General features: G+C 45.0%; 1 protein-coding gene across 1 annotated transcript; it reads right to left on the bottom strand.

Moving 5' to 3' along the window:
• Nucleotides 1-1,274: 1,274 nt before the first annotated feature.
• LOC119315871 lies at nt 1,275-4,345 on the bottom strand. The gene is made up of 2 exons (XM_037590327.1): nt 2,291-4,345; nt 1,275-2,225 (listed from the first exon to the last, which is right to left on the bottom strand). The coding sequence occupies exons 1-2, from the start codon at nt 2,462-2,464 to the stop codon at nt 1,275-1,277; spliced, it is 1,125 nt and encodes a 374-aa protein (XP_037446224.1). The 5' UTR covers nt 2,465-4,345.
• Between the last annotated feature and the right edge of the window lie 6,461 nt (nt 4,346-10,806).

Genomic DNA, 10,806 nt, shown 5'->3' with positions numbered 1-10,806 from the left:
ATGGTACAGGAAGCGTACGAGGCATGTATAACCAGTGTATGGCTAACGTTTGACCACGGTTTGACTTGCATTTAGCTAGCTTGTATGGATGATATATGGAGTGGCCAACGCGCGTTTCGACCGGAGCAAGGCACAACGCGGAGGGGAGTAAGACGCGAGCGACGCGGCACGGCGCGCGCACGGATGCGGCCGGCCGAAGCGAGGAACCGCGCGCGCGGATGAACAGCCGGCATCGCAACGGTGGTGATGACGAAGGCGGCGAGGCCGACGACGAGGACGCGCTGTCCCGGGTGGCCGCTCCGGGGGCGGGTCGAAGTCAAGCCTCCGAGCGTTACCGGAGAGACGGCGCGACGCCGCGGCGGTGATGGCGAAGATGGTCCCGCCCGGACTGCAAAACCAGCGGCAGTGCGGTAGCACCGCCCCACGGTGGGCGCCAAATGTCGTGGTATTCTCACGGGGGTGCGAGACGACATATGCCACAAGGTGGCTTTGTGTGAGGGCAAGACTGCTGCCGGAATATCCAGGGACGGGTTTGCGAGTAGCACGCGCTAGTTTACCCAGGTTCGGGGCTCTCCGGAGAGATAACACCCCTACTCCTGCATGTCTGAGTATATGTGGTATATCTGTAGTACAGAGTGCTCCTGGAGCTGTATCTAGATGAGTGCTATATGCTACTATCCTCATGTATGTATCTGTGGCCGGGATGAGCAAGCATGCTCTAGTGGCCGAATGAGTGTGTGCTCATACGTGTGTGAGGATGGATGGATGGCTAGCTATATATAGTGTGTAGTGGGCATGAGACATGGCGTTGGTTGTAAGCTACCCAAGCTACCTTGGGTAGCTTACAAGCCAAGCCATGTACGGGGCATGGTGCATGTCATGCTTGTCCCTTGGGCACTTTATAGAATAGTGCCAATAGTGCCAAGGGGACAGGTACACTGTAGATAATGGCGTCGCGGTACAGCTGTCTCATTCGCGGTATGGCCGTCCTGTCGGGGTCTTGTCGGTGTCGGGTTGGGCTACAGTCGGCAGCCGGCTGGTTGGCGCAGTCGGCAGCCGGCCAGGCAGAGCAGTCGGACGGGGAGCCGAAAGAAGCGGCCGGGCAGTCGGACTAAGGGGCTTTGCTAGCCCCGATGTCTTGATTTATTGTCTCGCCGTCTTCGGGGTATTCGTGTCCAATTACTCCGATATTAAGGGTACAACAACATGGCATGTTTGCCTTTAAGGGTACAACAACAATATGAAAATCATAAGTTAACGTTGACAACTTTGCATTACTGAAGACGACGAGGTCGTTTGTAGGTTGTATTGCCACCACAAGTTGATTCATAGTGTGTGCCCATGCCACACTTGCCACATCGAACCTTCTTAGGGGGTTTCTTTGGTTCATCATTTAGCGGACAAGACACCTTATAGTGTCCATGCTCATTGCATATACTACATCTGCGTCTAGCAGGAGTTTTTCCGCCGGAGCTTGGAACTTTGGACTGACGAGATGCAGTAGCAGTTGCACTAGCGAAACGGGCTGCAAGAGGTGTAGTTGATGCAGATGCCATCAAGCGAGTTGTCCGAGCTTCTGAAGTTTCCACGGGCACGGGATCCTCGTCGAACTGGTCCTGCCCATCATCCCCGGAACCATCAAAGCAAGACTCTGGTACATAGTTATCTTCAGAGCTGGAACCGTCATTCTGATCTGGTAGTTTCAAGCACTCACAATCTTCAGTAAAATGATCTTCTGATCCGCAAACAGAGCATGCATCCTTAGATTTTTCCACCACACGCTCAACTACCGACTTCATTCTCTTTGATTTGGGGCGGCCACGCGATGGTCTCTTCTCTGGATACAGAGCTATAACATGATCAGCAGGTTGAACATCACTAAAGTTGGGCACATTGTGATTTTGTGATGCAGCCTTGCTGTTCCCAATCTTTGTACTTGGCTGACTAGTCTCAGATTTGGAAGCAGCCGTGGCTTTCAGCTCTTTCTCAAGCGAGAGCAACTTCTGGACTGCGTGATTGAAAAGCGACACTGATAGGTTACCTTCCTTCACCACCTGCAGTGCACACACGTACAAAATATTGTGCCTGAAAGTTTTGGAAACCCCAATGTCCGAGTCTCTCTGATAATTCTTGATATGATCAGGTAAAATGTCCCGGGCATCTCTAGTCCACCGCTTCATCACATAATGAGTCGGAAGGCGAAGAACACCAACATGAATCATTACCTAGCGAAATTCAATAATTAATAAGGAAAAACAAAACGAGGTACAATATGAATATATGTACTTACTCTCAGAGCGTGCCGGCAGAGAAGCCCCATGTGCTCATACATGGCACACCCACAGTTGTAAGTGTTGCTTTCTCGATCAACCATAACCACATAGCTTACTTTGCACCAGTGTGCACGGCTATCTGAATCAACATGTTGCACGACAACGCGGCCATCCACATTCTGACCTTTCATGACGTAACTGCCTGCCTCATACAACTCAGCAGAAAATAACTTGAACACAGCACGAGTATAGACCTTGGAGGCGTGACGCTCGATGGGCACATTGCTATGCAACACCTTACCATCCTACAGACCAAAATGCATTCAGTAAGCTAAGCACGCAATTTTTATTGCTAGTCAGATAACTTATGAATGTAATTATTTACTGTACTGTCAAGAAGAAAGAAGAAAACCTTTTTTGTATGTGCCATTTCAAAGTTCTCTTCTTCGCAACGAGAGGCTATTAGTTCGTTATACTGCATCACAAATCTGTTGAGCGGTGCTGATAGCGATACATAAGTTTTAAGAACGTTAATCATGCACTCATTCCGTTGTGTGCTTGACATTTTGGCACAAAAGTTAGAGCTAAGATATGGCTTGGCCCATTTATCCCTGCAGTGAAACACATCCTGCATGTACCTGTTATCTTGTAGTCCCTAACTAGAAACCAGAAACTGCCATCCAGATTCAAACTCCTCGACAGTCATCATCTCGTTGGTTAGATAGTTGAAATCTATGCTGAATGGTGTACCTTTCTTGTACAAGGTCCCAAGTTTCTCCTTGATGTTTTTCATCACGTGCCGTTTGCACCAACGGTGAGCAGTAGAAGGCATAACACCAGCAATTGCACGCTCCATCTGCAAGCATTGATCTGCAAAAATTTCTAATAAGAGATTTTGCACTGACATGTATGAGCATATTGAACATATAGATGCGTGAAGCTAGCCATTTAAAAAAATATACCTGTGAGAATAGTTTTTGGTGTTTTACCGCCGTTGGCACCAAGGAAGGTTGCAAAAGCCCACTTGAATGACTCTACAGTCTCCTCTCGCAAAACAACACAATCGAAAAGAGTAGACTGATAATGGTTGTTGGCACCTACAAAAAGCCCAACAGGCATCTCATATAAATTGCTCTTGTAGGTTGTGTCAAATGTCAAAACATCACCAAACAACTAGTAATCAGCACGGCTCTTCGAGTGGCACCACAAGAGACCAGACACTCCTTTCTATGTCGGTCTTAACTGAATAGAAAAAATCAGGGTTCTGGGATTGCATTGTTGCAAAAAGCTCAAGCATCTTGGCGATGTCGTCCTGGCTAGCTTCATGTGCAATTGATGCGCAAAGATTTTTCAGACACCTCTTGCCGAATGAGACTTCTTCAGCACGCCCATGGATGTCAGCCATGACCCCAAACACCTTGTTAACTTGCACATTGTTTGAACGAATATGTTTGCTGAGATATCTCATCGAAGAATCAATTGCATCATGACATTTCCAGACTTTTTTCACACCAACCATTTCTGCCAGCTCATGGTTGTGAGTCAAAACAACTCGAGAGAAAAACCAGCCATCATTGGATGTCCTCTTCACTCGAACCATTGCTGGGCATTTGGTCCGCGCGGACGTGGTGTTTCCTATGTTGCTCCGCCCTAGACAAACAAGTAACAACTAATTTTAATATCAAATAATTAGTCGAGCTCGCTAGTTGATCACACTAGAAAAAAAGTTATAACTCGAATGGCACAACAAGGATACCTCGCACGAGCAGAGGAAATCCTGATTAGTCTTGTATCCAGTTTTCTTTATCTCGTACTTGTTGTCGTGTTTAATAGCGAAACCCATCTCCCAGGAGTATGTGTTGTAGAACTGATAGGCTTCTTGTTCAGTTGAAAATATCATCCCTTCAGCGGGCTCAAAGACGATGCGTGAACCTCACTCAGCGGCTTTATCGAAAGCTCTCCTGATGTAGTTAGAGCCATCTTCTTCAGGTTCTAGGCTATGACTTTCCCCGGCCCGACCCCTGAACAAGCATCTGGACATTTTTGTCAAACAGTTTATGATAAAAAGATAATTTTTTGGCAGATTAAACACCTTTGGCGTCGCTGGTAGCCCTCTGAACAGCCATCTTCAGCACGCTGCTCGCAACCACTGTTTGTCGGATGTGGCACAGTGAATGGAGCAGAGGAGCAACAGCCGAAAGCAGCTTCAAGATCGATGGCACGAACGTCCCTACTGTTTTATGCGGATTTTTCAGGTGATGTCAAGAAAGTTTTCCACGAAAGATTAGTTAAAATCTATGAACATTTTTGTTTACCTTTCGTTAGCGCAGTATGGATCTGAGCTGGACCCTTCGTCATGCTGTGTGGCAGCAGATGTCATCGGTCATGGAAGAGCAGATCGTTTCGACGGCCGGCCGTCCATCCCCGGCGTGAGATCGTAGGGAGGTTGTGTCTCACGGGCCCTTGACAATATTTAGCGTGGTGTCAACGCAGTTTCGTAGGAAATTTTGATGAGTTGTTAACTGCTACGTCTTGAGTTTGTGTTGGTTTTTCCCGAAGAGGAAGGGATGATGCAGCAGAGTAGCGTAAGTATTTCCCACAGTTTTTGAGAATCAATGTATCAATCCAGTAGGAGCCCATGCTCAAGTCCCTCGTACCTGCACAAAGTGATAGCTACTCGCAATCAACGCGATTAGGGGTTGTCAAGCCCTTCACGGTCACTTACGAGAGTAAGATCTGATAGATATAATATTTTTGGTATTTTTGATATAAAGATGCAAAGTAAAAAGTAAAGGCTAAGTAAAAAAGCAAAGCAAGATTAAAGTAATGGAGATTGATATGATGAGAATAGACCCAGGGGCCATAGGTTTCACTAGTGGCTTCTCTCAAGAGCATAAGTATTCTACGGTGGGTGAACAAATTACTGTTGAGTAATTGACAGAATTGAACATAGTTATGAGAATATCTAGGCATGATCATGTATATAGGCATCACGTCCGTGACAAGTAGATCGAAACGATTTTGCATCTACTACTATTACTCCACTCATCGACCGCTATCCAGCATGCATCTAGAGTATTAAGTTAAAAACAGAGTAACGCCTTAAGCAAGATGACATGATGTCGAGAGATAAATTCATGCAATATGAAATAAACCCCATCTTGTTATCCTCGATGGCAACGATATAATACGTGCCTTGCTGCCCCTTCTGTCACTGGGTAAGGACACCGCAAGATCAAACCCAAAGCTAAGCACTTCTCCCATGGCAAGAACTACCAATCTAGTTGGCCAAACCAAACGGATAATTCGAAGAGACTTGTAAAGATAATCAATCATATATAAAAAAATTTAGAGAAGATTTAAATATTATTCATAGATAGACTTGATCATAAACCCACAATTCATCGGTCTCAACAAACACACCGCAAAAAGAAGATTATATCGAATAAATCTCCACAAGAGAAGGGGAGAACTTTGTATTGAGATTCAAAGAGAGAGAAGAAGCCATCTAGCTACTAACTATGGACCCGAAGGTCTGAGATAAACTAGTCACACTTCATCGGAGAGGCTATGATGATGTAGAAGTCCTCCGTGATGACGGCCCTCTTTCGACGAAGCTTCGGAACATGCCCCAAGATGGGATCTCGTGGATACAAAATAAGCAACAAAGCATCATAAGGAAACTTACTATCAACGGCGGAGTCCTTCGAGGTAGGAAGGTCACCACAAGTTTCCGAGATGACGCCGGAGTTCAAGTTCGAGGCCATTGCTAAGAGCGGCTGCACTCCGTGAGCCCGTGTGGTGTTCAACCACCCAGCAATAATGAGATGGGATAGACCAAAATGGAATGGGGGAATCCTGCCTTTTCAAATCTCTGTCTGTCAAACTTCGACGTATTGTATAGACAGATGGCCGCATTGAACGATGGTAACAGTTTGTCGTTTCTGCTATCCACGCTTCGAAAGATTGAGTCTGACCTTCCTACTTGTGAAAACCGATCACGAGACCCTGTATTTGACCCTGCTGGTTCTCAGCTCTGACACAACAGAGGCCCTGTTTGGATCCATGGGTTAGAGTTAGTTTGGGTTAGTTTGGACTCAACTAACCCAAAAGTATCCAAACAGGAGGGTTAGTTTGGGTTAGATGCATCTAACTCATCCAAAAAATCTAACCCACCCAATAGGTGCTTATTCGGGTTAGTTCTTCTCGGGGCCATTAAAAAACACATTTTTCTCTCGCTCTTCCTGCAGCATATCCATCCCACTTCCTTGAAGCTTCTCGTCCTCTCCCTCCCTCCCTCTCACACCGCCCGTGAAGGCGCCTCGCCGTATCCGTGCTCCATCTAACCCTGCCATCCAAACACCTCTTTGGTTAGAGTTAGTTCAGGGTTAGTTCAGGGTTAGAATCTAACTCTAACCTCTAACTGAGTTAGAGTATCCAAACAGGGCCAGAGCTAGCTCCACAAAAAACATAAGCTGTCAGAACTAGCTGTCATGCAACATCGCTAGCTACGAGAAACTAGTTCAGAGCACTAGCTGATGTGAAACAACGCTAACTCCAATCGAAAACACACCGAACTGCAACATGCCATTTTTTAAATTAGATTAGCAACTATAAATAGCCCAAGTTCGCAAGGATAGAACAAGCTCTACGAACCGGCTTTTCGATTAATTTTTTTGGAAGGCTTTTTGATTAGATTAGCATCTGACCGAGGACATGGTGAACTGGGCTTGAAGAAGAGAGAGTCCAAGAGAGAAGGGCGGGATTGGGGTTGTGTGTTAGGTGCTCTCTATGAAAATGATGTCATAGGCTTTTTTAGGCCTTGTAGAGCCCCCGTGACCCCTCCGACGCGCACCAAGCCAACTAGAATAAAACAAACCGATCATGACAGCAACGGCATGCGGAGCATTTTCACAGATTTCTTTAAAAGTAAAAAAATGCACAATCATGGTTCAGTTAAAAAAATATCAATTGGTATGAAATTGTTTGACTGGTATGAATTCTTTGACCAATACATATTGCGTCTACACGTACAAAAGAATAACAACAACCCTATTTGACACTAATTCTATGCCATGTTCATTTTTTAATTCTATGCCATGTTCATTTTTATGAAAATTTTAAGGACTCGAGCTCATCCATTATAGACTTGTTTTTATACAATGCAAATTGTAGGCCTTGACCCAAGAAAGTATTTTGAACATTTCAAGAAACCAGCATAAACTCGTAAGACATGGGTACATAGTTTTCCAAGCACCGACATGTGCACATAGTTTTTTTATGTATAAGGGTGTAGGCAGTGCAACGTCCACAGTATAGAAAAGGTTCCCGTTCACATGTAAGAAGGTGCCTTTACGCGGTATGCATGGTTCTGACAATATAAAATAGAGGTTTCCAAAGAACCGGTGTGCCACCCTCCCGGAACAGGATTAATTTTTGGACCTGTGTCAGGCTTGCAGCGATGGCTTTTTATCGCTCACACTCATCAATGTCCTCTGATACAACATGGTGGTCACCATGAAGAACTGTCAAATATACAACTAGAATTGAAATAATATTTCCAAAGAATCGGCGTGCCACCACCCCGGAATCGGATCAATTTTTGGATGTGTGTCGGGCTAGCACCGATGGCTTTTAATCGTTCACACTCGTCGAAGTCGTCCGATACAACGTGATGGTCATCATGAAGAACTGTCAAATACACTATTGGAACCGAAATAGTATTTCCAAAGAACCGGTATGCGACCCTCCAGAACCGAATCAATGTTTGGTTGTGTGTCGGGCTAGAGGTGATGGTTTTTATAGCTCACACTCGTCGAAGTCGTCTAATACAGCAAGGTGGTCACCATGAAAAGCTGTGAAATATACAATTGGGGACTATTTTTTGCATGTGTGTGGGCCTAGCGGCGATGGCCTTTTATTGCTCACACTCATTGAAGCCGTCCGATGCAACATTGTGGTCACCATGAAGAACTGTCAAATATACAATTGGAACCGAAATAATATTTCCAAAGAACCAGTATGCCACCCTCCCGGAACCGAATCAATCTTTGGTTGTGTGTGAGGCTAGAGGTGATGGTTTTTATAGCTCACACTCTTCGAAGTTGTCTGATACAACATGGTGGTCACCATGAAAAGCCGTCAAATATACAATTAGGGACTAATTTTTGCATGTGTGTCGGCCTAGCGGCGATGGCCTTTTATCGCTCACACTCGTCGAAGTCATCTGATACAACATGGTGTTCATCATAGAGAACTGTGAAACATACAATTGGAACCGAAATAGTATTTCCAAAGAATTGACGTGTCACCCTCCCAGTACCGGACTAATTTTTGCATGTGTGTCGGCCTAGCGGCGATGGCCTTCTATCGTTCACACTCATCGAAGCCGTCCGATGCTACATGGTAGTCACCACGAAGAACTGTCAAATATACACTTGGAACCGAAATAGTCTTTCCAAAGAACCGACGTGCCACCCTCTTAACCGAATAAATGTTTGGTTGTGTGTCGGCCTAGCGGTGTGGCCTTTTATCGCTCACACTCATCGAAGTCGTCCGATGCTACATGATGGTAACCATGTAGAACTGTCAAATATACAATTGGAACCGAAATAGTATTTCCAAAGAACTGGGGTGCCACTCTCTCGGAATCGAATCACTATTTTGTTGTGTGTCGGGCTAGTGGTGATGTTTTTTTATAGCTCACACTTGTCAAAGTTGTTTGGTACAACACGACGGTCACCATAAAGAACTATGAAACATACAACTGGACCTAGTACTTCCAAAGCACCGACGTGCCACCCTCCCGGTACCGAATTAATTTTTGCATGTGTGTCGGCGTAGCGGCGATGGCCTTTTATCGTTCACACTCATTGAAACCGTACGATGCAACATGGTGGTCACCATGAAAAACTATCAAATATATAATTGGAACCGAAATAGTATTTCGAAAGAATCAGCGTGCCACCCTCCTGGTATGGAACTAATTTTTTGCGCGTGTGTCGGCCTAGCGGCAATGGCCTTTTATCGTTCACACTCACCGTAGCCGTCCGATGCAACATGGTGGTCATTATGAAGAACTGTCAAATATACAATTGGAACCGGAATAGTACTTCCAAAGAACCGGCGTGCCACCCTCTCGGAACCGAATATATGTTTGGTTGTATGTCGGGCTAGCGGTGATGGCTTTTTATAGCTCACACTCGTCGAAGTCGTTCGATACAACATGGTGGTCACCATGAAGAACTATGAAATATACAATTAGAACCGAAATAATATTTCCAACGAACTGACGTGCCACCCTCTTGGAACCGGATCAATTTTTGAATGTGTGTCGGTCTAGCGGCGATGACCTTTTATCACCCACACTCGTCGAAGCCGTCCGATGCAACATGATGGTCAGCACGAAGAACTATTAATTATACAACTGGAACGGAAATAGTATTCGAAAGAATTGGCATGCCACCTTTCCGAAACTGGATCAATTTTTGGATGTATGTCGGGGTAGCGGCGATGGCCTGATACCGCTCACACTCGTCGTAGCCATTCAAATCTATTCCCTCCGACCCTACTTATCATTTTCTGCACTTCAAATCTATTCTAGAAGAACTGTTAGAAACTAAAGTGATGCCAAATTGTATCGTATTTAATTAGACGAGAAAGACCCGTTAGCAGGGACAGAGCCAAGATTTAAACAAAGACAGGGTGAAGACGTCAGTAATAAAAGTCTAATAAAAGAATGTGTATATACATTGCATTCTTATGGTATATAAAAAACTGTATTGTAATATAATAGAAGAATTGCAATTTATAATACAAAATGAAAGTACGGACTATGACTCTAAAAACATGAAAGGTCTCAATAATTTGTTCAAAACTAAAGTAGGCGTGTCTATCATATCTTCTTAATGTTTAATTTTCTGTAGTTTAGACTTTTACACATACCCTTCTCATTGCCTTGATGCCAATGCCGCTCATGCCGCTCATGTGGGTCATGCGGCCTTGCAGTTGGAGCCTTCCATCGATGCTTGTGTTCAAATTACACCCCTTATTTGATTGTATAAATATTTATATCTGGATTTCTTCATTGTTTTATACGTACAATACATGCTGATTTTTTCTAAACCTCGTCACCGGTTGCTTCGAGACTTGGTGAGAAGCACATGGGTTGGCTCGTGGGTGAAGCACGAGTCATAGAGATTTCACCTTCATAGGAGGATCTTCTACAAGCAGTAGGATGCCAAAATAATGTTTGGCAGAGGGGCATATAAGAGACCACATAACTTCTTGGTATAGAAATAATTGTAGATCACATAGAGACGCATGGCCGGTCATGGGCTCGTGGCACCCTCATCCTTGCCACACGTGAGCCTCCACCGACGAAAATTCACTTCCCCACGCACAGAACGAGATGGGCATCCAGCCTTGTGCACTACTACTGCCTCAACTCTCCCCAAATTCTTCCATGTGAGGTGAAGAGGCTCCATGTCAACTCTCCTGCTAGATGCAGCCGGGCCCGACTCTGTTCGAAGAT

This window comes from Triticum dicoccoides, chromosome 6A, assembly GCF_002162155.2.
Source record: "Triticum dicoccoides isolate Atlit2015 ecotype Zavitan chromosome 6A, WEW_v2.0, whole genome shotgun sequence".
NCBI lineage: Eukaryota > Viridiplantae > Streptophyta > Magnoliopsida > Poales > Poaceae > Triticum > Triticum dicoccoides.
The sequence above is the reverse complement of the archived record's forward strand: the minus strand, read 5'-3'. Positions and strand labels throughout refer to the sequence as shown.